A 25,960-nucleotide genomic window follows, 5' to 3' on the forward strand; every position below is an offset into this window, starting at 1 on the left:
CATGGCAGGCGCTGGGGGCTGCCAGCATGCAGCACCCATGGAATGGGAATGATGGCTGTGCCTGGGGCTCAGACTCAGCCCCTGATACAGAGGATGCTGGGGAGGGAGAGCGCTGGTTGATAGCAACCCTTGCTCTGAGTGCTGTGGGTCAATACTGACCTTTGCTCACCTGCTCTTTTCCCTTCATCAGTAAGAAGGGGAGGGACGGAGGAAACATGATTGTGCTCAGTGCCTGCTCTACTTCCCTATGGCCTCACCCAGGCTGGTGGACATGAGTGCTGGCCACTGCCATTCCTCTACAGCCCAGATCCAAGGGCACCGCAGCAGCTGACTCCATTCTAGGGTGAGCCACCCTGAAGCCCATTCCATGAAGCCCCTCACCCAGGACTGGAGACCTCCCCCAACCCAAGGGATGGTGGTAAGCTCCCAACATGTCACGGGCGCAAGGAGAGAAAACAGAGCTCACTGCCATTTTATAGACTTTTATTTCCAAATCTGGCGCTTCCATGATACACTTTTACACAGCCAGGGAGGGAGCGTGGATATCTCCCTGCTCACAGGATTGGGATACGGAGACAGAACAAAAAGACCCAAAACAACAACCAAAACCAAATCCCCAAAGGAACAAACCCAAACCCAAGGAGGGTGCTCCCAAAGCCCAGGCAACAGCACCACAAGGGGACTGAGACACTGCCCTGCTCCCTGCCTGGCCCTGTACCACAGGCATAGCCACCCCGATGCCATCAGCTCCACCGTGTCTTATCTATTTTTTGGCACTTGTCTCTTGCTCTCCATTTGGCACTAGGCAGGCTGCGTTCCCCTTGCCCAAGATGGAGAGAAACGTGTAAACGAGAGGTCCCGTAGGGTGTGTAAACATGTCAGCGGGGAGACGGGCCTGCAGAGCCGCTCAGCTCCATGCTGGGAGCAGGCCCAAGGCCTTCCCCAACCCGAGACCTTGGCCTGCCCGGGTAGAGCCCTGGAGGACAGCAGCACAAATCCCCCTGTGTAAACATCCCAGGCTGCGAGGCATGGCGGTGGGGTGGCAGTAAGGCAGTGAGCACCATGGCCCTGGTGGCACCCAGGGACAGCTGAGCAGGGGCACGGCCTCTCTGGGTGGGCCAAGGGGAGTGTGTCAGCCCCCCAAGCCTGGGGCCCCGCTCCGAGTGTAGGCACAGAGGAGAGCCAGCTGGTGAGGGGATGGTGGGGGTCCTGGCTTAGCAGAGAAGTGTGCAGAGCAGCCTGAATTTCCAAAGGGCAAAGAGCCATTTGTCTCCTGAAATCCAGGCTGCCCAGAGCAGGGGTTCTCTGCTGGCAGGGCCTGCATGCACACAGCCTGCAGGGAATCAGCTAGAAACAACTTCTGCAGGAAATGCCAGATCAAAAGACCAGAGAGCTTTCATTTCTGCAGATGCTCATTGTCTGCTGGGCACCAAAACAGCCTGACCTACCACTGAGCCACCCAAGCAGTACCAGGGACACCCAGCTCAGTGCCTGAAACCCTCACGCTTGCCCCAGCTCATGGACAGGAGCAGCCCCAGACCAAAGAGCGGGTTGAAGGAGGCTGAGCTGCAGCGCCAGCACAGCTGCAGGGCACTGAGGGACACAGGACAGCAGGAGGACCCTGCTGAGACATGTGGGGAGCTGTGGGGTGAGGAGCAGAGGGCCCAGCTGGGTACTCAGTGCTTGCCTCAGGGAGGAGACTGAGCGAAGCTGGTAAAGCCACAAGGTCTGCTTAGCACTGTCCCTCCAGTCCTGTAGTCCCTGGCACCCCAGGGAAGCCAGAGGAGGGATGTTGGCAGACAGATGCCCCAGGTCCTGGGAACAGACCACCCACAAAAATAACCATAGAAATTTCTCTTCTCTCTGATTACAAAGATACAAAAAGGTAAAAAACCCTCCTCCACCCCCATGTCCTGGGCTCCATTTCTGTCCCCCTGCCCTGCTCCACGCACACAAACACACACACACACACACTCCCCACATAGAAATGGGTTGCAAAGGAAGAGTTCAGCCCCAGGGCTCTCAACACGACTCTCCCCTGAGCAGGCTCCTGCTATACCTCTCACACTGGGCAGGCAAAGGGAGCAGAGCGACAGGGAGCCCGGAGGCTCCGGAGGTGGTTGGTTGGGTCCCGGCCCCTCAGCCCAGAGGGCAGGGAAGGCAGAGTTGGTTTTTTTGGGCCTCTGACCACCATCAGTTCTGCCCCTGCCCCTGGGGATGCCAAACCTTGGCTGGTAGTGTCTGGCTAGGCGAACGGCCCTGTCTCTTCTATCTCTCTTCTGGATGTCTTCGGCCCCTCAGGAATGGCCTTCGTTTCTCATTATTCTTCTCGGAGAAAAGAAAAGCAGCATTAAGACACAGCACCTCCCCCGGGCTCCAGCTGCACTCCCTACTGCCTCCCGGCTATGCCAGATAAAGATAGAAACCCAAGCTACTGTCTCTAAGTCCCTGAGTTCAGGGAAGAGGAAAGAGGGAACAGGGATGGATAGCAGCAGTGCCAGTGGGATATGTGGCCCAACCCTCCAAGCTGAACCCCTGAGGGAAGAAGCCAGGCAGATGGACAGTGCCCAAGACATGGCCAAGGAAGGGATGCACTTACTCTGAGTCTGGCGACAGCTCCGAAATGCTGTGAGAGGTACTGGAGTGGGGCGTTGAGGGGCACATTGCAGAGGGCGTCGAGGTCTGCATGGCAGAAGGGTTGGCAGTGGTCTGGGGGCCTGAAGGCGTGCTGGAAGATTGCACCGAGGACAGGACAGAGGTGTTAAAAGAAGCAAGGATGGAAGATAGGATATCTAACTGTTCAGTGGAAGGATGTCTGCTGGGGATGGTCTCCAGGTTCTCTCTAGAAGGCTGCCTCCTAGAGAGCGGTTCCAGGCTTTCCCTAGAGAGCTGTCTCCTAGAGAGACTCCCCAGATTCTCCTGCGAGGGCTGCCTGCTAGGCACTGTACCCAGAGGCTCTCTGGAATTAGATTTTCTGGAGAGAAAGTCCAGCTGCTCTCTTGAAGTTTGTCTAGATGACGCTAGCTGGTCCCTTGAAGGTTGTCTTCTAGAAAGCAAATCCAATTGTTCTCGAGAAGTATCTCGACTTGGCAATCTGTCTATGCGGTCTCTGGATCCTTGCCTACTTGGCAACGTATTTAGCCACTCTCTTGAGACCTCTCTTACCAGCCCACAGTCTAGCTGCTCTCTTGACCCAAATCTGCAGGGTAAAGTTTCAAGGTGGTCTCTGGAGCCCTGCCTCCGAGGCAGAGTGTTCCCATGACCTCTTTGACTGGGCCTGGGAACAAGTAGATCCAAGTTTTCTCTCGACCCATGTCTGCTGGGGAGATTTTCTAGGTGTTCGGTAGACCCATGCCTGCTGGGGATAGTGTCCAGCTCCTCCCTGGACCCGTGCCGGCTGGGCACTGTTTCCAAACACTCTCCTGAGTTGTTCCTGCTCAGCTGCTCCCGGGACATCTGTCTCCTCATCAGCATGTCGAGCTGTTCCCGAGATGAGTACCGGCTGGCTGGCTGTGAGAGGCTGCCCGCCCCGGAGTAGATCCTGCCATAGGAGGCAGCGGGGACAGCCCTGTGACCCAGCGTGGAGGTCTTGTACCAGGACAGCTCATTGGTCATCCTGCCAACGGATGGCAAGCCCTGCAGAGCTGGAGGATACTGGAGGCGGTTCTTCAAAATCCCTACGTTGGACAGAAAGAGAAGTCACATCTTTGCAGAGCAGTGAAAAAAGCACGAGAGCTGTGGGAGATAAACCTCCCCAAGGACATGACAAAACAGATGCAATGCTGAGCCTCTGGAGCCACATCCACCAGGGACAGGCCAGGCTGCCCTCAGGCTGTTACCTTTTCTCTGCCGCTGGGTCTGGGTGAGCGAGTTCTCATCTCCGCTTGTCAAGGCCAGGTCTGGCTGATTGTTGTTGGCCGCGTCCTTGTTGATGTCAAACCCCAGTTTCCGCTCAGAGCCCCACTTCTGCAGGGAGCAGGGGTGAACTTCACACTCACCCAAAGCCGGCCAGTACGACATGAGATCGTTGCCATCCACATCTGGTGAAGGACACACCGCCGGAGAAGAGGGAGAGAATTCTTCTGTGAGGGGTAACAAAGCCGTGGCAAGGCACAGCCTTTCCCCCATGCCACCCCAAGGTACAGCAGACCCCTGCCAAAGCCCACGGAACTTGCCTTTGGGAGCAGTGTTTGTGGGGTTGGTGAGGAGACGCTCACTGTGTGCTGCACGCTTGAACTGGCGTGGGAAGCGGCCCCGCAGGCGCACATTCTCTTCACTTTCTGATGATGGGATGGAGAGGCTGCGTTCCTCATCCAGAGATAGGTCACTGTCTGAGTCCGAGTCCTGGTCTGTATATGGACACGGCGTGTGTTGGGGTGACATTTGGAAAGAGAGTGGGTGAGGTTTATCAGTGCAAATGGGAAGGATAATTCTTGCCCGCTTCGTTTTTAGCTCCCTGGAGACTAGTTATGTCCTTTCCCATCTGTCCAGGAGGAGGCTGTGCTAAGTGACAAAGCTGCTGACTCTTATTCGCAGCCTATTTGGGAGTCACAGCCAAACACTAGTGGGAGGACATAGCCATGCAGTCACAGCCTACACAGGGAATGATTTAAGCCAGAGCTAATTTGGGATACCTTCAGTTGAGTTAGACCCTAAGCCATGTGCTTACCTCCCCCAGCATCACGGTGGAACATAGCCACGTCGATGTCTGTGGGGCCAGCGTGACCCAGCAGGCTGTGATCCAGAGCTGAGCCCTGACGTGCCGTCATGTTGTCTCTGAAAGATACAGGGTCCAAGTGGTGACACTGGCACAAACCCTCAGCTCTGCCCGGGTGCTCCTGGCACCTTGTGCCGCTGCCTACCTGAGGTATCCTCGCTGGCTGGAGTGGGTGCGGGCAGAGCGCACGCTGCTCACTGATGAGATGGTGGAAGCCCCCAGGGTGATACGGATGAGCCCGCTCTCCTCAAACAGTGCTGTGTTGTTGTAGGTATTGGGGCACTGGCGAAGCAGAGAGAGAGGCACGGACTCTTAATGAGGTGCAGCACAGGGAAGACCTTCCCTCCCACACCTCGGTAAAGATGGGATATCCTCTCATCTCCCAACAAGCAGCTAGTCCCCAGCTCTTCAGGTGCTCACCTACCTGTGTACTCCGAGCAGCCTCCTCGCTCTGCCCCTTCTTGCCAAGGCAGGCCAGCTTCCAGGCCTCTTGCACCTCCTCATTCAGCACACAGAAGAGGACCAGCACAGCCAGGCCCTGCAGGGAGAGAAGCTGTGAGTATGACAGCTGCAGGGAGAGCCCCTCACAGCAGGTTGGCACTCTACTGCAGAAACAGGAGGGGTTGGCAGCCGAGAACTATCAGCACAAGTCCCCCAGGCCAGTGGTCATGGGAGAGGAAGGAGGAGCCAAGGTGTCCCCTGAGGCAAGCAATGCTGGAGGAGTGGCTGTCAGGGTCCCCTGCAGCACCATCAGCTGCACGTTGTTATCCTCAGCAAGAAGCCTTGGGGAAGCCAGGTGCCAACCTCCTCCCCAGCCACAACACACAGAGCCTGGAGCAGCCAGCAGGGTCAGTACCTGGGTGCTCCACATCCCTTGCACCCCTGTTGAAGGTGCTCACGGTCTCTGCACAGTCCCCCCGCAATTCTCAGGCCAGTTACAGGGGCACAGAAAGCACTTCTGCCCCGTGAGCCTGCCCTGGTGGAGCCTGGGCAATTACCTGGAGGCTGCAGAGGACAGTGTAGAGGTAGTGGAAAGCCAGGACACTGTTGTTGACAGCCAAGAGGCCAAAGAGCCAGGTAGCGCTAATAACTAGAAGCAGAACAAAGGAGCTCCGTAACGTCATGCTGGAGGGAGAGAGAGACAGACAGGCACACACACACACACACACACAGGTTAGTGCATGTTGTTAATCTACAGCTTAGTGCTTGCAGACAGAGATCCAGAGGGGAAGGTCTCCTCCTGCCCAGCCCTCCATTCTGCCCCACTGCAGTGCTGCAGGAACATCTCAGCACAGCAGTGCTGCTCAGTTCTGACTGCAGCCCCTTCCCTTCTGGAGCACACGTGGCAAACACAGGGCCCAAATGACACAGATCATTTGGAGCCACAGAGAGGAGCTGAGCCAAGCTCTGGGAGGAGGGCGAGTGGGGAATGGTTTCAGAAGGAGCATTTAGGAGAAGCAGCAGGTGCTGAGAGCCAACATGAGGAGATGTGAGAGATGGCTGTGAGGGCAGGTGGGGAAGAGGGACAGGCTGGCAGGGCAGCATGGAGATAGGTCATTTCAGGAACAGTTAACACAGCCACCAGGTGCGAGAGGAGAGCGGCTGCAAGGCTGACACTGATGCACTGAACGGCACCCCGCAATGGTGGAAGAGGGAGGAATGATCATTGAAAATGCTGCAAACTAAGAGCCACAGGAGCTCTGCTGGGAATTTGGCCACTAATACTCACAGAACCGATTTCTTCTTAGTCTCCTTTTGGCCTGGGGAACAGGACATCTTGGCCACAAGCAGGAACATCACCCCATTCATCTGAAAGCGTTGGCACTGATTAGAAGCCATGCCAAAGGCTGGCTCTGACCTGATATCCCCAGTGCAGAGTGTGAGCAGATTCCAGGTCCACCAGGCCCATGTGAAGCTCCCCTCCTTGCCCTTTCACACCCAAGCCCTGGCCTCCCCCAGGTTTGGCTGGTGCCAGCAGGGACAAAAAGGGGCTCTAACAGAGGGAGAAGTACAGAAAAGGGGGCAGGCAGTGGGCAGCCAGGGAAGGGGTGAGTGCCTGTGGTGCAGAGAAGGGAGGCTGTGGGTGAAACAGGACAGGGTTTTACCACAATGACGACAGTAATGGGGCCTGCAAAACTCCAGACCAGCTTATCATGAACGGAAATCCAGCAGAAGTCAGGGTTCCCGTAGCCCTCAGGATCCAGGCCAACAGCCAGCCCTGGGGAAAGAAGGGAGAGCACAGCTCCAGACCTAGCAGTTGCTCCATGCCTATTGAGGGAGCCATACAGGCGCACACTGAGGGGTCAGTTGTCCCCAAAAGGCAAGACAACAGCCTGTGACACATGTTTTCAACGGGACAACATGGCTCCCCTCCCCTCACCACCTGCACACCCTCTTCTAGGACCACAAGAACAACCCAAGTGTCTGGCTGTGGTCTCACACCCCACCAGGGTGACACCAGGGGCTCAGGACGCTGCTGAGAACTGTTGTTTCTGGCATGGGACAAGCAGCTCTTACCAGTGATGATGGCAGGCACTCCCCAGCCGATGGCATAGTAGAAACGCATGGCACCGAAGTTGACATTGCGGGCTTCGGTCTGCATGCGATAGATGTGGAGGCCCTGGACAAAGAGCCAGGCGAAGGTGGAAAGGAAGAAGCAGTGGAGGAGGATGGCAATCACAGTGCAAAGAAACTGGGGAGACAAAAGCCATTCAGAGATGGTCCTGCCATGCCAACATGAACTGCACCAGCCACACCTCCCCCTAAATCTCCATAGTATGCAGCCTACAGACCTGGTTTTCAGTGCGGTTGATGCCCAGGAGGAACAGGAGCTCAGAGAAGAAGAGGGTGACCGATATGTTGGAGTGAATGCCTCGTGTGTTGGACTTGAGGCCTTTGAGGCAGGTCAGGAAGGAGAAGGTCAGCAGCAGGGCCACAAGGGAGAGAGACACCAAGGAGTAGGTGACAATTGCCAGCGTCTCCAGGTCACCTTCTAGTTGCTGCAGCAGCAGAGAAACAAAGGCAAAAAGCAGTGTTACAGGGAGACCTGTTGGGGCATATCCTGGTGGCAAACAAATCCCCCTACTGCCCACAGCCCTGCAGGCTGAGGTTACCTCTCGGTGTGAGCTATCCATGAGAACCCCAAAGGTGCCAAACTGGGAGCACTGGCAGTGGACGTGCGTGGTGTTTCGGTACACAAGATCACAGTCCCTGGCTGTCCAGAAGCCCGATGGGTTGGTCCTGTGGCCACCAAAGAGAAGACAGAATTCAGGGGAGAAAACAGTGTGGTGTATGTGGAGGGAACTGCAGACAGCCCATTGGCAAGGCTTTTCTACCAGCACTCTCATGGCCGAAACAGCAGAACCAGAGCCCTGCTCGGACTCCATTGTGCCCTCCCAGCAGGAATTAATCCCCTGCAAGAGGGTAGAAACCCCTACATCTCAGTGCTGTCCATTCAGAGCCCAGGCGACCATGGGAACTAGGAGCTGTCTGTGAAAAGCAGCTCAGAGCAAGCAGCTTGTGGGGCAGAACTGGTCCTAGCCATGTTCAACTCACGGGCTGGAGTGGTTCCACTGGACACAGAGAGGTTTGCTTCTGTTGGCCGTCTCCAGCAGGCGAAACTCCAGCACGAGAGGGGTGTCCAGGGGCCCTCGCAGGAAGGTATGATTTCTGAACACAGACACACTCACAATGGGGGAGTTCATCACAGGATTCTTGGGGAGCCTGCAAGGAGCAACAAAGCTCTACCACCACCGTGCTTGGAGGCTGCAGCCCTCCCTGGGGTGTCCCAAGGCCCTGTGCTGACATCTCAGAAGGAACAGTTCTGCCCAACCCACACTAAAGGGTCAGGAAACATGGAGCAGAGCAATGCCGTGGCAGGGAACAGGCAGAGCACTGTAGGACCACCAGGCTGGGAACCAAACTGTGGCTACTGCACAGACTCTGTGGCTGACAGAGTCCAGCCAGCCTCTTTCCACCATTGCTTATGGAGGGTGAAGTGGAGGACGTACCTGACACTGCGACGATCCACCTGGTAGCGTGCGGGAAGCAGCCCCCCCAGTGTGCGGTACATGATGAGGATGATGACAGTGAGAGCAGGCTCAGGCTCTGGCAGTGCCTGCCTTGGAGAAGAGCTCTCCACGGTGTAGTTTCCTTCACCCCCAGCCACCGTGGGCACTGCTGTGGGGACAGCTGAGGCACAGAAGGGGATGGTAAGAACAGGCAATGCCAGCATGCAGCATTCCTCAAATGATGCTCACCTTCAGCTTTTGGGGGGCTCAGAATGGACAGCGGCAGCACAACATGGGTGTGAGGGTCCCAGGCAGGTTGGCCACGGAAGAGGCTGCTGTGGTAGCGAGGGTAGCGCCGGCGGATGTGTGAGTGGTTCTCCATGCGGTCAATGCTCAGCACTGTGGAAGAACGAGGGAGTGAGAGGCACCTCTAAGGCACCCACCCATTCCAGGTGGGTGATGCAGGCAAAAGGACTGCAGGAGCCACAGGGAAAGGTCTCCTATGTTTGGGCATGATGTGAGATTCAAGCACCCACAGTGCTGCTTCCCAGTCCATCCCCTTGCCCTGTTGTAGGGGTTCACCCCTCCAGGACAGGGCGATGGAAGCATGCTCTGCACAACCCCAGCCAGGCCCTACTACCAGCTGGCTCCTACTCACTGATGTTGGGGGTGACGACACCAACAGGGTTGAGGTAGGTGAGTTTCATGTTGCTGGCCAGTGTGCCCGAGTAGTCTCGCAGCTGCTCCATCAGGCTGGCACTGCCGTGCTCGCTGTGTGGCAGCATGGCCCAGTGCTCCCGGTTCTCAGGTGCCAGCACAGAGCTGCCCGCATGCAACAGGTTCTGCATGGGAGAGACAGCAGAGTGCAGGGTGAGCCCTTGGGACACAGCCTGACCACTCGTGGGCTGCTAGCACTGTGCCCTCTACCCCGTTTGCTGCACAAGTGTGGTAGTTTCCCTTGTGATGGACACCCACCTCAATGCTCATCAGCAAATGTCCTGCAAAGACGTCTTCTCTGCACCCCTCCATTAAGGATTAAGACCCCTCTTATGCCTTCCCTCCCCTACACTGAGCAAACCTGGTGCTCTCTGCCTTTCCTCATCCCTCTCATGCTCCAGCCGTAGCCAAGCAGGCAGCCTCCAGCGGTCTCACCTCTGTGGGTCAATGCCTGTGCAATACTGAGGAGCACAGAGCTCCTGGAGCAGTCTTGTGATATCCTCAGTCCCTAAACAGACCCAGGTGACTGACAGAGAAAAGCAGCATCAGAAGGCACTCTGATTTAAGGGAAGCTCTCACCTCATTGAAGTGGGCGTCCTGCGTGGCTGTCAGGCCAAAGCCATGCTGCTGGCTTTCAAAGGCCATGAGGCGGGACAGCAGGCGGTAGGTGATGTGCACATCGTTGCCAAAGTAGTGGTCCATGTGATCTGTCACGGCCCGGAGACGATGTGCCAACTTCTTGGCTTCAATCGTGTTGAGCTCAGTCTCATTCCTCTCCAAGCCCTCCAGCTGCCAGTGGGAAGAAAGGAGAGGATTAACTCATCAGCACGTTTCTCCCTGGAGGGCATCACAGCTCCAAGGGATCAGGGTGTGGGGTGCTGCAAGTCCCACTGCAAGGCCCTCTCATATACTAAGGGCCATGGAGAGATGAGCTCCTGGTTGTGAGCTCCTGGTTCCTCCAGCTCCTGCCCCATCAGGGCTACAGAACCAAGATGGGGAATTACCAGCATGGAGAGTTCCTTGAAGGCAGGTGAAGTACAGTTGAAGAGATCTGGCTCCAGCCAGCCCTTCTCCTCATCACAGTGTCTGACAGCTGCACCTGAAACCAGGAGGAAGAACAAATCAGAGGGTGCAGGACATGTAGCTCCCCAGCTGCAACCCCCAGCAGAACTCTGCACCAGTTAACCCCAAAGAGCAGCAGTGGTAAGCAACAGGGAGGGCCTGGAGCATCCCAGTGCCATCCTCCTGCCATGCAGCACTGCAGCTGTTCCACCTTTGGTCTGCATCTCCTCTGTGAGCTGCTGCCTTGAGCTGGGTTCTAAGAATGGCTCATACAGCCTTCATAGCATCAGACACCATCACACAGCAATGCAAGGAGGAGTGACCTGGTAAGGCTCCGGCAGGGGAAACCCCCAGTTTCTGGTGAGCTGTGCCTCTGTCCTTAGGGCACATATGATTCTAACCTACAGAAGCCCAGGTGGCTCCAGGCTTTTCCTGGCTGGCAGCCTGCAATGTCTGCTGAGGCCCTTCTATGTGTGGGAAAGCTGATCCAGGAGTGCAACAGCAAGTGAACTTCCCCCAGAGATGGTGGTACATTCCCAGAGGGTACAGCAGCCAGCACTGGGTACCAATTCCCGGCTGGAGCCCCAGCACTGCTGGACAGCAGCAGAGATACCAGAAGTGACAAGGGATCAGCTGTTAAGTACCACTCACACCAGGAGCATCACCACGCATGCTATTAGACAGAGGGAGTGGGGTGATCCCAGTACCCAAGACCCTCCTGGGGAAAGCGCCAGGGTAGGGGAGCTCACCCAGGCCCATGGTGGGAAGAAGGCAGCAGCATGCCCAGGGAGGGTTGAGGAAGCCTGCAGCAGACCCCAAGGCCCAGTGCTCATCACTGTCCTCAGTTCCCAGCTATCCAACCCAAACACCCTCTCCCCAGCTGCATAAGCACAGAGACCAATGCCACTGCAGCTGGGAGCAAAGAGAACAAAGCAACATCTGTGCTGCTGGCCTTCCCTCCAGCACAGAACAGGACGGTGCTGGTATCTGTAGCCTGGCTCAGCTGTAGATGTGGGCAGGATCTGACTCTGGAGTGACTGCACCTTGCCTGCCATCCAGATAGCAGGACCTTGTGCTGAGCTTGTGCATCAGTTCTGCCCTTGCTCTCTCACACCAAGCATCTCCCTCCTTCTGGCCCACAACAGTTCCTTCCTCTCCCAGCCTAAGCAATCAGGTGCCTGCCAGGACAGCCAGCACGTGTCCCAGCCAGGGAGCAGAGCACAGCAACCTTCCGTGCCACCCAGAGCCCATGCTGCAGGACAGTGGGTAGCAGGGACTGCATGCAGCTGCAGCCAGCTCAGTTCTGTTAGTGTACTGGGAGCAGGGAAGCAGTGCATAGGAGTGGTGAGGCCAGGCAAAGCGTTGAGGAGACACTCAGCAGCTCCAGAAGCAGCAGGAAAAGCGCAGGGTTGTGCAGGGTGCCAGGCAGGAAGCAGGGAAGGAAAACCATGTGGCGCAGCCCTTACAGCGGGGAAGAAAAGAGGTGGGAACAACCTTACCTGCACCCCTCAAACCTGAGCACGGATGGCGAGAGAACCGGGGAGAGAAGCGACAACAGTTAGGAGCCGAACCTGCCTCTTCCCGGGGTGAACGGCTGGAGAAGGACAGGGTTTGTATCGTCCCCTGGGGCTCGCACTGCCCTGCAGTCCCACACACCCTGCTCACACCTCTGCCATCACCCAGCACGGCCTTCTCCAAGCGGGGCTGTGACTTCCACCCCAGGCACTCACCAAGCCTCACCCTGCTCCCCGCGCAGCATTCAGAAGGGGCCCAGCTGCACAGCACCGGGTGCCACATGTCCCTGCTGTAGGCCCAGCCCCAGCCTGGCTGAAACTGAGAGGTGACAGAGAGAAGCTGGGGATGGAGGCTGGGTGACAGCACCAACCCTACAGGGGCTCCCAGCCCTGTACCTGCCCCCTCTGCTCACCCTCAGTTTGGTGCTTCCTTTTCCATTCTCTACCTCCCAGCCCTCCAGACCAGCTAAATGGGACTGAGACAGCTTGGGGTGACCTTGCTGGGGCTGCGACAGCTCCTGCACAACAGCGAGATTCTCCCAACCCCACAGCACCCCTCACTCACCCAAGGAGCCTTTGGGACACAGCACCACGGCCGAAAAGCCAAACTTGGTCTGAGGCCACCACACGCCTGCTTTCAGGCTTTTGGGACATCCATTGTAGAGCACTGCAGAGACAAACGCCCCAAGGACCGGTCACAGCGGGCAGCTCACACCAAGCCCCATGATGCTGGTGCCGTGCCACCTCCCCACTCACCCTTGCAGCCACTGGGTGTCACCTCGGCGAAGGGGCTGTCACAGCTGTTGCACTGGCGGCCAATGACTCCAGGCCTGCAGTGGCACCGGCCAGTCTCCTTGTCACAAGAGCGTGAGGAGGAGCCCACGGGGTAGCAGTCACAAGGCAGGCAGGTGTCGCTGCCTTTGGGGCGGTAGTGGAAGTCCTGCAGGGAGATGGGGATGGCCATCAGACAGCCTGTGGGGACAGCAGGTGCCCAGGGAGCTGTGTGAGTGGGAGCTGAGAAGGGCCTTGCTCTCTGGGGTGCTCATCAGGAACTCATCACAGAGATCTCTGTTTGCAAGCATCCTACTGTCCCTGCTGTCATCTTGCTGGGCCAGGAGGGCTGCAGATAGGAGGGGAGCAAGGAACAGGTACAGAAAGCAGCACCTTAGCAGCTGCCAGCCCTGAGGAGTGGACAAGAAACAGCATCAAGGATAAAGAGGGCTCCAGGGATGCAGGTGGCCCATGGCTCCTCACCTTGCAGTGGCACTGCCCGTTGGTTTTATTGCAGTCAGGGTCAAAGCCCTTGCTCACATCACAGTTGCAAGGCCCGCAGGACGGGTTCCCCCACCAGCCCTTTGGACACTGCTGGTCCATCCTAGGAGAGAAACACCTGCACTGTTACACCAACCGAACCTCCTGGGCCTTATCCTGCCACCAGCCCAGCTGCTCAGCAGCTTCAAGGAGCAGGGTGGCAGCAAGGTGTCACGCAGCTGGGATGGGAGAGCAGCACAGAGCCAGGCACTGGAGGCCATGGCCCTGCCGTGTGCCACACATCTCACCTGTGCTCGCAGTACTGCCCAAAAAAGTTCTCTCCGCACTCACACACGTAGCCCAGAGGTGAGCCTGGCTTGCGGCGACACACCGACTTGTTCTTGCAGGGGTTGAGATGACATGCATCCACACATTCCCCTCCGTAGTACCCTGAGGTGTGGATAGAGAGCAGCAGGTGAAGAAAGCACCTTCCCTCAGGAGGGGTCAGAGCACACTGGAGTGGATCTGGGGAGGCTCAGGAGGGATTCCGCCCTCCACCAAAGTTAATGCATGTCTGGCAGGGATTTCTAGGCAACTAGCCCAAGGAAAGGGCAGGCTGTGGGAGTCACAGGGCAGAGAAGTCTTCACACTATAACTGAGAAGAGCAATGGGGTGTCAGAGTGCTGCATGCCCTACCTGGCTGGCAGACACAGGAATAGCTCTGCCACTCATCCTTGCAGACGCTATTGGCTGGACAGGGGCTGGAGTCGCAAGGGCTGGGCACGCTGCAGCCAGCCTCCACCCGCAGGGCATGGCTGGGCTTTGGCAGCACAGTCCCAGTGACGCTGTCACCCAGTCGCACCCCCTGAAACACAGGGGTTAAATTGAAGGGAAAAGCCAGGAGAAACACATAACACTTCAGACTGCCCAGCCCATACAAGCTCAGAGGGAGCACACCCCCAGCAGGACAGACACTGGCAATAGCTGCCAGCCCATGTTTCCACCTCTCTCACAACAGATCCCCTGGATAAGGAAGGCTCAAAGCAGTGGACTCACCTGTATGCAGCCCCTCAGCCCATTCTGCACCTCGCCAGAGCCCAGGACTCCCCCCACGTGCAGGTGTTTCACCTTCAGGCCATGCAGTTCATTTCCAACAACCACTGTGTCCTGCAGAACGTACAGAGGGGAGACATGCTGCAACTGCCATCACAGGCAAAGCTTCCCCCACAGTTCCTACCCCAGAGGCAGGGTCTCATGCAGCACACACCTGGTAGAGCCCAAAATCCAGCATGATGGTGATGACGTAGCGCAAGTCCCGCCCACTGCGGACATCCCGCAGCTCCAGCTGGAGGTCGTGCCATCGCCCATCATTCAGCTGCAGCTGGTCCAGAACGAGGCTGGTGCTGCGCCCCGAGCCCCGGCTCACCATGAAGGACAGCAGGCCTCCAGACAGCTGCAGAGAGGGGACAGCAATGGCAGCAAAGTCCTGACCCACTCTGGCTGCCTCCAACCAGCCCTCCCCGAGCACTCTGAGTGGCCCTACCTGGCACAGCAGGGTGGTGTACTGGCCAGCGTGGGCCTGCAGAAGCACCCCGTCCATCTGTCGGGTCCGAAACGCCAGCCCCAAGTACCATGGCACTGAGATCTTCATGTCTGCCTTGAAGTCCCAGCTCAGGACACTGTTGCCCTGGAAATAGTGGGCATGGTGCATGGCTGGAAAGGAAAGCGGAGATGAGGAGAAGGGATGGGGATCCCCCATTTTTGCCCAGGGCTTTTCCTCATGCAACTCTAGGCACTGGTGCACTAGAGCAGCAGATGCAGGGATGACAGAGCCAGCTCACCTCACCTGTACCCCACCTTACTGTGCTGTGTGCATCCCCCAGTGCACACCCAGCAGCTCACTCACCATGGCGGCAGTCCTTGCCCCCGAAGCCCACAGGACAGAGGCAGGAATAGGTCCCCCAGCTGACCGAGCAGGTGCCGCCGTTCTTACAGGGGCTGGAGTCGCAGAAGCTGTGCTTGGCGTGGCAGCCTGAAGGTACCCAAATCACCCACATCAGCTTTAACTCACCTGTCACCTCTCTCCAGCCCACATGGCAGGCACTGCTGGCACTCAGCCCTTCCCCACTGCTGGTGCAGGGAGATCTGGGGCAGCTCCCAGGGCAGGGGCGGGCAGACGCATTGGTACCTGGAGTGGTTCCATTGTTGGCAATGTAGGAGGCCAGGTCAATGCGCTTGTTGTCGATGTACAGATCTCTCATGCATCCCACAAAGTCCCGGTGAGAGACAGGGAAGTTTTCTGGCAGGTTGGGGACTCCTCCGAGGAGCAAGGGACCCGTGAGGTCCAAGGACCTGCAAGGAGAGAAGCCCTGTGACTTCTAGCTGGCCAGGCTGGGAAGCTGACATCCAGAGGTGACACATGGAATCAAGCTATCCCAGGTGTGAAGGACAGGCTCCACTGGGGACACAGGCATCCTGCTTCTCTCCCCACCACATCAGCACCCAGTGAGGAACTCACTTCTTGGAGCTAGTCTGCACTCCTTCTGCAGCACACGAGTAGTTCCCAATCTCACTACCAAACTGTAGGGCCACAGAGGCGTCGCATTCGTCCACTGTCAGGATGGCCACCTTGTCCTTGGAGGGGCCCTGAACCACTCCCAGGGCACTGACCTTGGGCTGAAAACAAAGACATGGTGTCAGCAGCACGTGTCCCACCAGATCCAAACACCCCATGGCTCACCCTACAGCCAGAGAAGGGCAGGGAGCCTGGCACCCCTACACTGGGCACAGGAGAGAGCAGAGACACCACACTGAGCACAGCAAGTGGTGCGAGGTGGGTACAGATGGCCTCGTGGGGACACAGACCCGGTGCACAGCGGGGCTCAATACCTTGTTGTAGTAGCGGAGCTGCAGCGTGTGCCACTGCCCATCGCTCACACCCCCAGGCAGGTACGGGCTCACCACCGTGCTGGACTCCCCTGCAGGGACAGGGATAAATGCTGCAGGAAGCCGGATATGCAGTGGTAATGTGATCAATAGGACAATCAACACCCATCCAAGTGGGTCCTCATCTCCAAATCAACCCATTGCCAGGCAGGAGGAGAAGCTCAAGGTGACCGACAGCAGTAGGAACCCTCCTCTTTGCAGCTCTCGTGGCCCAAATCCCACAGTAGGTAGGGCCAAGCCTACCTGTGGAGTACTTCAGCTGGACCTGCCCCTGGATGATCTCCACCGCCAAGAAGTCATGCCGCTCATTCAGGCGCCCGTTGTACAGCAGGAGGCCACCAGGCTCCACCGTGCTGAACCTGGGCAGGGAATCAGTGGGAACGCTGGGTGCGTGCAGGGAGCATGCAGCAGCACCCAGCATGGGGACGGGGGACAGGACATGAGGTCCAGAGGGTCACCAGCAGAGGAGGGAGAAGAACTCACGAGAGGGAGAGGGTGAGGTGGAAGCGCTGGCGCAGGCCCCGGAACATGACAAAGGAGCGGGGTGGGAAGGAGCGCGTGGACAGCTCGCAGAAGGGCGTCTCGAAGCCTCCCGCTGGGCACTGGCAGCGGAAGCCGCCATCAGCGCCGTTGGTGCAGGTGCCCCCGTTGCGGCACACACCGGGCTGGCAGCGCCCCGAGCGGCTGTCCACCTCACAGTTCTCACCTGTGGGAAAGAGAACGGGGAGTCTGGGACGTGAGCCATCAGCTGCTCTGCACCCATGGTACCAGGAGCCCCCTAGTGCTGCAGGTGGGTGCTGCCACATGGGCCACATTGGGAGAGGACACTGACCACCTTGAACCTCGTCCAGATCCAGTGAAGAGCTGGGAAATCCTCCCCACTTCCTCGGTGCCCACAGCTGACCTCAGGGCCAGCCCACCAGGTTTACCTGGTCTTTCTTCATCTGGCTGCTCACCCAAAGGCCCTGGTGAGGCTGATCTCAAAGCAGAGCAGTAACCAATTGCTGAGTCCTACACCCCAGACCCGGTTCCCATTGCTTGCTCACACACAAGGCAGAGGATGCAGAGACAGCATGAAGTGACAGCGAAACGAGCTCATTAACCCCTCTGCTAATGGCTGTTCACGCTTCAAATGCCAGGGGTTAATTACCACTGACTCCGCTTATCTCACCAGGAGCCGAGCAGCTCCGAGGCAACCATCTGCTGCCGCGCTCCCCTGCCTACCCTGTAGCCACAGGCCACCTTCTCTCACCCCATGCTGACAGTGGCTGGGCAGAGGTCTCCATGGCCTGGTGGGGCCTACGGTGGCTGCAAGGCACTGGGGAGGAGTCCCAAGGGCCAGGACCGGATCCTGCCCTGTGGGACAGCAGGGCCTCCCTGTCCACTCAGTGGGGAGGTCAAGGCAACAGCTTCCCAATGCCCAGTGGCACTGGCTTAAAACCACGGGAGGGGGACAGTTGGAGAGCCCTGGCCAGCACTCACCACTGAAGTGCTGGCGGCACACACAGGTGTAGCCACCCTCCTTGCGTGTGCAGGTCCCTCCGTGCAGGCAGGGGTTGGAATAGCACAGGTTGATCTCCGTCTCGCAGTAGTCACCAGTGAAGCCCTGCGGGCAGCGGCACCTCAGGCCAGTGATGGGGTGGATGGGGCGGAACAGAGTGGATGGGGAGGCGATGAAGGGCGCAGAGCTGTCAAACTTGAGGACGGAGATACACTTCATGTAGTTCTGACAGGGCTCCCGCAGGCAGACGTTGTCATCAAAGGGCAGCACCTCCAGCATGGAGGCTCCCGTCAGTGCCATGCGCTTCATGTACAGCTGCTCCTGCAGCTCCTCCGAGCTGAAGTAGTGCCCACCCCGCGGCGCCAGAGCCGAGAAGCTGACATTGAGCACCGTGCCACCCACGTCCGTGTCGTTCTGGATGTTGAAGATGAAGACGTCCTCCTTGGGCGTCGCAAGCACAGTGGCCACCCCTTCCAAGAAGGTGGCCAGCAGCGGGGAGAGGAAGCGCTCTTGCCACATGTTCTCCAGGCGCACTGTGATGCTGTTGGCCAGCATGTCCTCTGTGATGATGATCACCCGCAGGACACACTGGGCTGTCACGCTATGGATGCCGTCTGCAGGACAGAACAGAGATGTGCTACAGGTCTCCTCCCCCCTGCTCAGTGTGGCCCCCAGAGGCCTGAATTCTTGGTTAAGAAACCTTGAAGCTGTAGCCCAAGGAGTTATCTGGGTGCCACCTGCCTAAGGCTCTCCTCTGTGACAACTGCCAGGTTCCCTCCCCATCCTGGATCTGGGCAGCCAACTGAGCTCTCAACAAGGATGCTGCTGAGCAGCAGGCAGAAGGCAGCCCCAGCAGGAGGTTGGACAAACACTGGAGCCAGTGCCAGCACCCGGGGTGCTTCACTTCCCCACTGCCCCCCTCTGTGCTGCCCTTACCCACACTCTCTTCCTGCCATCACTTTCCTCTCTCTTCCAGGGCCTCCAAGGCTTTTGTGCAGGTCTCCCTGCTTTCCCTTTCTCGCCATCTGCTCCACATCCCTTCTTCTCCGGGTCCATCTCCGGTTTGTTTAATTCTCTTTCATCTTTATTTTCCTTGGAAACCATCTCCTCATCCCTCAGGGCCTCACACCATATGAACCACCTCCCAAGGCAGCGCAATGTGCCCTCCTTTGTGGTCCCAGAAACATCTTGTGAGGCCTACCAGGAAGCCCACCAACCTGGCAAAATGCAGCAACCCATCTCCCGGGCCATTCACACCACCCTGACGCCATCAGCCCCTCACATCAGCAGTGCGGGGTGATCACCCATGACTCCATCTCACACTCCACATTCACCAAGCCCCAAATGCAGCGTTTCTTTGGAAACTCAGCTCTTCATCATCATCACCACCCTGAGACACAATCTGAACCAGCATTTCTCAGCAGGGATGCTTTCTATAAGGTTCAGTCCCCACCCCGCACCCAAGGCTACCTCCTTGTTAGCTCCATGCAAGGGAAAGCAGATGGCTGGAAGAATGACCCTCTGTAAATAAAAGGGGAATGAAAAGAAAAAGGAAAAAAAAGAGAAAGCTACCAAAAGAAAACCCAAAGCTGGCTGGAGGCACTGACCCCCATGGGAGGTATTTTAATCACGGATGTTCAGCCTTCCTGATTAAATCCTGTGGCTGGAGAGCTGGTGCCTGGTGAATATTCATGCAGCAGCAAGAGGTACCCCAAAACATGCCTGCAGGGCATGGAGAAAGGCCTAAGGCTCTGACCCCAGTGCTGAGCAGTGCCAGGTCAGCACAGCTGCACTTCCTGGAGTGACACCTACCAGCTTCAAAAGCAGCACAGCCAGGGTGAGACTCCATCCCTCCTGTCCCCCTCACTGCTCCCAACCCTCCTATGCAGCACCCACCCCAGGGCCTTTGGGGTCCCATCACCAACAGGGAGCACCGAGGCCTTCAACTACTCCTCCAATCCTACAGGCCAGGAGGCCACTGGATGCCACGTTGCCATGTATGATTGCCATCAGCGTGGCATGGCCAAGTCTCACTGGGCATCACAGGGCTGGACTTCTATGCAGGCAAGGAGAGAAGGGGACATGAGGAACCTTCCCTAAGGCCAGCAGAACAAACACAACAGCCCCAGTGACCACCACAGAGGATGGCAGTGCCATTATATCAGCAGCTGAGGAGCCACAACCTCCCCCCCCAACCCAGACAGAGAGGTCAGGGAAGGAGGGGGGGGGGCAATGATGGGGAGGAGGACCCTCACCACTTCCTAAAGGGCTTTTGCAGAACTCTCTCAGAAGTAAATCCTAATTCCCGACACAGCACTATGAATGTCGTTCTCCCATCATCAGTAAAGACAGGGACTGAAGTATAATAACCAAGAAGACACCAGACCCACTCCCTAACCAGGAACGGAAACCCACATTTCCCACAAGTCGTGGTCAGTTCCTCCAGCTATGAGAGACCTAGGAGGGGAGGAGGCTCCTGAGACAGGGCTCCTTAGGAGAGAAGCGATACAAGTTGCAAGAGGGAAAGGCAGCTCTGGGACTCGTGCCTGACTTGAAAAGAACGCCGGGCTGCTCAGACACAGGAATGACAGCTGAGCGGGGCAGCAGCCATTTCTAGCGCTCACAGGTGCCCACGTGGCTGTGAGGAGCTGTCCGTGGTGCTGAGCCCGGTGGGTCCCCCCAGAAGGGCGCTCGTTTGCGGCGGCCGCGTTGTCCCTGCGAGCCCCCAAGCGCAGCGGAACCCAGCTACGTGCTCTTGTTGCCTTCCCTCAAGAGGAACGAGCTGGTCTGGGGCAGACAATGCAGCCCTGGAGCTGCACGGCTACGGCACCGGGGGCAGACAGGGCTGTCGCTGGGAGGCTGAACAATGAAGGAGGGAAGCAAGCCAGCCCTCCGCAGCTCTGCCAGAGCCAACAAAGGCCTGCTTCCCACTGCCTCGCTGTCCCAGCCCCCCCCCACTGCACGGCTCTTCCCCCTCCATCCTCCCCTCTGCCAGCACACCTCTCCTATTCTCCCATCCTGCTAGAAGATGACGACACACTAATTGCAGGGGCCCTCTTGCTGCCAGGCAGCTCAGCGCAGGACTTTGCAATGTGATTTTCTCCTGCCTTTGTGAGGGGTTAAGTGTGCAAGGAGGCAGGGCTTGCAGAAACACACTGGGAAAGAAGCTGAAAAGGTCAATACCAACCCCCACCTCCAGCAACCAGCATGTGTGTGTGTATGGGGCCAGCCAACCCTGCAGCTACAATTAGTCCCCAAAGAGAGTAATTCCATTGATGGCTGGAGCTGGCCATGCCCTGAACAGATCTGCGAGAGCCATCACTCCATCTTTTGAAAGATGTTTCCTCTTGCTGAATAAGCTGGATAGAGACCGGGTGGGAAAGGTGTCAGCTGGGGTGGGAAAGGTGTCAGCTGGTAGTCAGGGGAGAACTGCAATTTAAAGCACAGTTCTCAGGCGTGCTCTGTGATTCAGTGTTTGGGAGCCCCCTCCCTTCCCCAGAGCTGCTCCTTGATTCAGCACTGGACGGATGGATGCCTCCATTTCAGACGACACATCCACAAGCAAAGAAAGGCTTGCAGTGCCGGCAAAGCTCAGGCAGCTCCACACACAGACACTGTCTCACACTCAGACAAGCCCTGTGTTCATCCCTGCTCCATCCTCTCCTGGCTGGAGGTGACCGTTATGCTTCCCCTAACCACTCCAGGGAGCTACCACCAGCACCTGCATTTGGATACTCCAGCAACACAATGAGAGTTTTAAACACCTCTCTCCAAAGTCCATTATATGCAATGCAAAGTTGACTTCAGAACAGAGACCCCAAAATTTAGAAGCCACAGCCATCGACAGATGCCACGTCCAGAACCCAGACCTGAATTGTTTGCTTAATGGTACCCTCCAGCAGTCCAGCCCATCCCTCTCCAGTGCAGCTAAGAAATGCATCCACTCCTGGCGAGGAGAACTCACTCGGGGCTCAGAGCAGAGTGGCCAGTTTGGCCACCCTAGGAACGCACTGTTTGCATGGCCAGCACCCCCAGCATACATCCCTGCTTCGCTGGTGACTGCATCTCCAAAGGTGTCTCGCTGGCAGCTACATGAGATCCTCACAGCTGAGTAACGATGCTTTGTTCTTTCACACCACCAGTGATCTCAGCCCCTTTACAAAATGCTCTCCTGCAGCATGCAACCCTTTCCATGACTCCCAGACCCTTCAGCACTTCCCGATTTGAAGTAACTCCCCATCCAAACCTTGTCACCAGTCCCAGCCCCCAAAGATTCACAATGGGCTGCCATGCAAAGGGGGATCCCTAATCGTGCAATGCCCTCCAGGGGGTAACATCCCAAATCATGCATTTAAAGGTTTTCACACCTACCTGTGACAGTCACCAGCATGGAAGCCACGAGTGGACGGTTGTTGTCCAGCTTACGGCTCAGCCTCAGCTCCCCGCTCGACTGATTTACAATCAACAAGTGCAGTTCATTTCCCCGTTCAAAGGTGTAGAAGAGGCGGTCGGACACATCTGGATCATATGCTGGGACCTTCCCTATGACTCCAGAGGGAAAGGTACTGGATTTATTGGACACATAGTTATTGAATAGGATCTGAAAGTTCTTGAGAACAGGGCTGTTGTCATTCTGGTCAATGAGTTTGATGTGTACTGTGGCTCTGCTGACCAAAGGGGCAGAAGTGGCCTGCACTACAATCACATACTCCGGTTTTGTCTCATAATCCAGGTCTATCAAGGCCGTGAGCTCCCCAGAGAAAATGTCCATCTGGAATATCTCGGGGATGTTACCTTCCACAATTTGATACATGATCTGGGCGTTGGGTCCCTCATCTGGGTCAATGGCTGTGATCTGAGCCACGACAGAGCCTACGATGCTGTTCTCCTTTACCAAGACCTCAAACTCTTCAGCTGGAAAGACAGGGGCATTGTCGTTCACATCCTGAATGGTCACTTGGATATGGACAGGAGTACGCTGAGCAGGGATGCCCCTGTCCACAGCATACGCAGTCAACTCATAGACTGGGACATTCTCCCGGTCCAGCCTGCGGACAGTGCGAATGATCCCCGATGTGGGCTCTATGGTGAAGTCTCCATCCCCATCCTCCCCGTTCTGGAAGGTGTACTGCACTCTCCCATTGGTGTGGGCATCCCGGTCGGTGGCAGAGATCTGGAGCACGCTAGTGAAAGGAGGTGCATCCTCAGAGATTACGCCCTGGTAATGAGTGCTGACAAACTGGGGTGCGTTATCATTAACATCATTCACCATGATTTCAACGTAGGTAGTGTCTGCTTTCTGGGGGATCCCGTTGTCTTTGGCTGTAATAGCCAACGTGTAGGTGACCTGGTCCTCATAATCCAGTTCTGCCTGGAGAGTGATGGCCCCAGAGTCTGGATCGATGCGAAACTGAGGGACGTTGTCTTCTAGGTAGTATGTGATGCGAGCATTTTCCCCCACGTCGTCATCTGTGGCACTGATCACCACCACAGTGCTGCCCACGGGCCGGTCCTCATTGATGCTCACAGAGTAGTGTGCGCTCTGGAATACCGGCCTGTGCGTGTTGGCATCAGTGATGTTGATGTGCACATGACAGTTGTCACGCAGCGTGCGGTCTGAAGCCGTCACTGTGAGCACGTAGCGCCGCTCCTGCTTGTAGTCCAGCGGCAGGGACAGAGTGATGATCCCCACTCCACCCTGCGTGCTGATAGCAAAGCGGTTCCGCGTGTTGCCTCCTGTGATCTGGTAGGTGATGGCACTGTTCACGTCCCGATCGATTGCCGTGACGCTGAGGACGCTGGTCCCCACGGCCGCATCCTCGTTCAGGCGAATAAAGTACTCCTTCTGGGTGAACTCTGGGCGGTTGTCGTTGACATCCATGACTGTGATGGTGACGCTGGCAGAGGCAGATAATGATGGAGAGCCATGATCGCGAGCCTCCACCCCAAAAAAGTAGTGCTCTACCAACTCCCGGTCCAAGGGCCCGCTGACCGTGATCCACCCCGTGGCACTGTTCACCACGAAGGGTGTGTTGGCCGAGACCCCGGTCAGCTTGTACTCCAGACGTGCGTTCTCACCATAGTCCGCGTCCACAGCCTGGATGTGGATGACAGAATGGCCGAGAGGCGCATTCTCCAGGACGGAGATTTGGAACGGGGTGCTGACAAAGATGGGGGCATGGTCGTTGATGTCCACCACCTGGATGCTGGCCATGCCGGTGTTGTTGGAGAGCGGCGGGCGCCCCGCGTCCTGCGCCCGGATCCTCAGGGCGTACTCGCGTTCCACCTCAAAATCCAGCGGGGCCACCACCTGGATCTCCCCAGTGACACTATCAATAGAGAACTGGCCCCGGCTGTTCCCACTGATGATGTTGTAGTGGACAAGTGCGTTGTTGTCCTTGTCCAAATCGGTGGCAGTGACGCGCAGTATTTCGGTGTGTGGCCGTATGTCCTCCCTCACCTGGACGATGTAGCGCTTCTCGCTGAACTGCGGCGTGTTGTCGTTCTCATCGAGCACCGTGATGTACACCTTGACGGTGGCAGAGCGAGGCCCCGGTTCCCTGCCCTGATCGTTGGCTTCCACCACCAAGGAGTACCTCTCCATCTTCTCCCTGTCCACCGGCCCGCTGGTGGTGATGAGCCCCGAGCGCGGGTCGATCTCAAAGACGGCGTGGGCCGCCCTCTCGTTGACGAAGCGGTAGCGGATGTTGGCGTTGGGCGGCGAGTCGACGTCGGTGGCGCGCAGCTGCAAGATGGGGTACCCCTCCTCCACGTTCTCCCGGATGGTCTCCCGGTACTCGCCCTGCTCGAACACCGGGTCGTGGTCGTTGCGGTCGGCCACGGTGATGGCCACCATGGTGGTGGCGGACAGCCGGGGCGCCCCGTGGTCGGCGGCCGTCACTCGGAAGTAGTGCAGCTCCATGCTCTCGCGGTCGAGGGTCTGGGTGGTGGTGATGATCCCGGCGTGAGGGTCGATGCTGAAGAGCTCCAGCGAGCGGCTGTTCATCAGCGCGTCCATGGAGTACACCAGCCGCCCCGCCTCGCCCCCGTCGGGGTCCTGCGCCGCCACCGCCACCACGGCCGTGCCCGCGGGCTGGTTCTCGGCCACCTCCGCCTGGTAGTTGTACTGCGGGAACAGCGGGTGCCGGTTGGGGGCCGCCCGGCGCCCCCTCCGCGGTCTCGGCGGGGCGGCGCGGGGCGAGCAGCGCGTCGCGGAGCGGCGGCGCGGAGCCGCGGGCGGCCCCGGGGGAAAGGCGGCCGCCCCCCAGCGCGGCGCGGCGGCGGGACAGCAGCCCCCGAGGCGCGGCGGCCCCCGGCCCGGCGGAGCGGCGGCCCCCAGCCCGGGGGGGAACAAAGGGAGCAGCAGCAGCGGCAGCAGCGCCAAAAGCGGCGGCCCCCGCCGGGCTCGACGGCGGCTCGGCGGCCGCTCCTCCGCCGCCATGCTGCTCGGCGGCCGCCGCCCGGCCCGGCCCGGCCGCACGGCGCTGCGCTCGGCACCGCCCCCCGATCCGCGCCGCGCCGCCGCTGCCGGGGGCGGCGGCTCCTCCCGCAGCCCAACATGGCCGCCCCGCCCCGCCGCCATCTTGGGGAGGGACGAGCGGCGGTGCGGGGCTGTCCGCCGCCGGCCGGGACGGGGAGCTGCGGCGGGACGGCGGAGCGGGGCGGACGAGCGGGCTCGTTCCTCCGAGCGCGGCGCCGCGGGGGCTTCGTACGGCCCGACTAACAAAGATCGCGGCCTCGTACGTGAAGCGGCCCGAGGGCGGACGGGCTCGCGTCCTCGCGGGCACTCGGCATCCCGCACCGCACCGCCTGCCGTGATGGAGCCCCATTAGCAGAGCCCGTGCTTTGAAAGGGCTGGGAGCTTTCCAGTTTGCTGCTTGTGCTAATTACCCAGCTGGCGGCTCAGGGAGGACGAGGAGCACCGCGAGGATGCTCAGAGGGCTGGAGCGGCTCTCAGAGGGGCAGTGCGGCACTGGGACGGTTCCCATTGCTGAGCTGCCCCATCTCCGAGGTGCTCGAAGTCACAGACAGGGCCCCGGGCAGCCTGAGCTGGTGGGGGGCAACCAGCCCGCAGCAGGAGGTTGGAGCGGGGTGATCTTTAAGGTCCCCTCCGACCTCAGCCATCCTATGCTTCTATGAGGAAGCCAGCCAGATAGGTGCGATTGAATCATTGCACACACCAAAGCAGAGGTGCGGGTCCAGGGCAGCCCTGCTCCCAGCCTGCAGCCCACTGCCTCAGTGC

General features: G+C 58.3%; 1 protein-coding gene across 4 annotated transcripts; it reads right to left on the reverse strand.

Annotated features, from left to right (window-relative positions):
- Window positions 1-467: 467 nt before the first annotated feature.
- CELSR3 (cadherin EGF LAG seven-pass G-type receptor 3) lies at window positions 468-25,159 on the reverse strand. 4 transcript variants are annotated; one of them, XM_072347179.1, is made up of 36 exons: window positions 22,090-25,159; window positions 17,700-18,332; window positions 16,701-16,923; window positions 16,461-16,576; window positions 16,161-16,249; window positions 15,790-15,947; window positions 15,460-15,623; window positions 15,178-15,303; window positions 14,815-14,984; window positions 14,539-14,724; window positions 14,328-14,438; window positions 13,968-14,136; window positions 13,580-13,721; window positions 13,275-13,395; window positions 12,777-12,960; window positions 12,586-12,687; window positions 12,006-12,020; window positions 10,449-10,543; window positions 10,024-10,233; window positions 9,386-9,569; window positions 8,977-9,126; window positions 8,728-8,908; window positions 8,273-8,440; window positions 7,831-7,957; window positions 7,510-7,716; window positions 7,235-7,409; window positions 6,823-6,935; window positions 6,447-6,526; window positions 5,716-5,842; window positions 5,142-5,255; window positions 4,863-4,999; window positions 4,670-4,776; window positions 4,176-4,349; window positions 3,840-4,040; window positions 2,600-3,677; window positions 468-2,325 (listed from the first exon to the last, which is right to left on the reverse strand). In XM_072347179.1, exons 1-36 carry the CDS (start codon window positions 25,157-25,159, stop codon window positions 2,298-2,300), a joined length of 9,435 nt encoding a protein of 3,144 aa, XP_072203280.1. In that variant the 3' UTR covers window positions 468-2,297. The 4 variants fall into 4 exon arrangements, 2 of the variants coding, with proteins under 2 accessions (XP_072203280.1, XP_072203279.1); XM_072347178.1 differs by having other exon boundaries at window positions 3,840-4,349; XR_011905108.1 differs by lacking the exons at window positions 468-2,325; window positions 2,600-3,677; window positions 3,840-4,040; ... (1 more) ...; window positions 4,670-4,776; window positions 5,716-5,842.
- Between the last annotated feature and the right edge of the window lie 801 nt (window positions 25,160-25,960).

Source organism: Excalfactoria chinensis, chromosome 12 (assembly GCF_039878825.1).
Source record: "Excalfactoria chinensis isolate bCotChi1 chromosome 12, bCotChi1.hap2, whole genome shotgun sequence".
In the NCBI taxonomy this organism is placed as follows: domain Eukaryota; kingdom Metazoa; phylum Chordata; class Aves; order Galliformes; family Phasianidae; genus Excalfactoria; species Excalfactoria chinensis.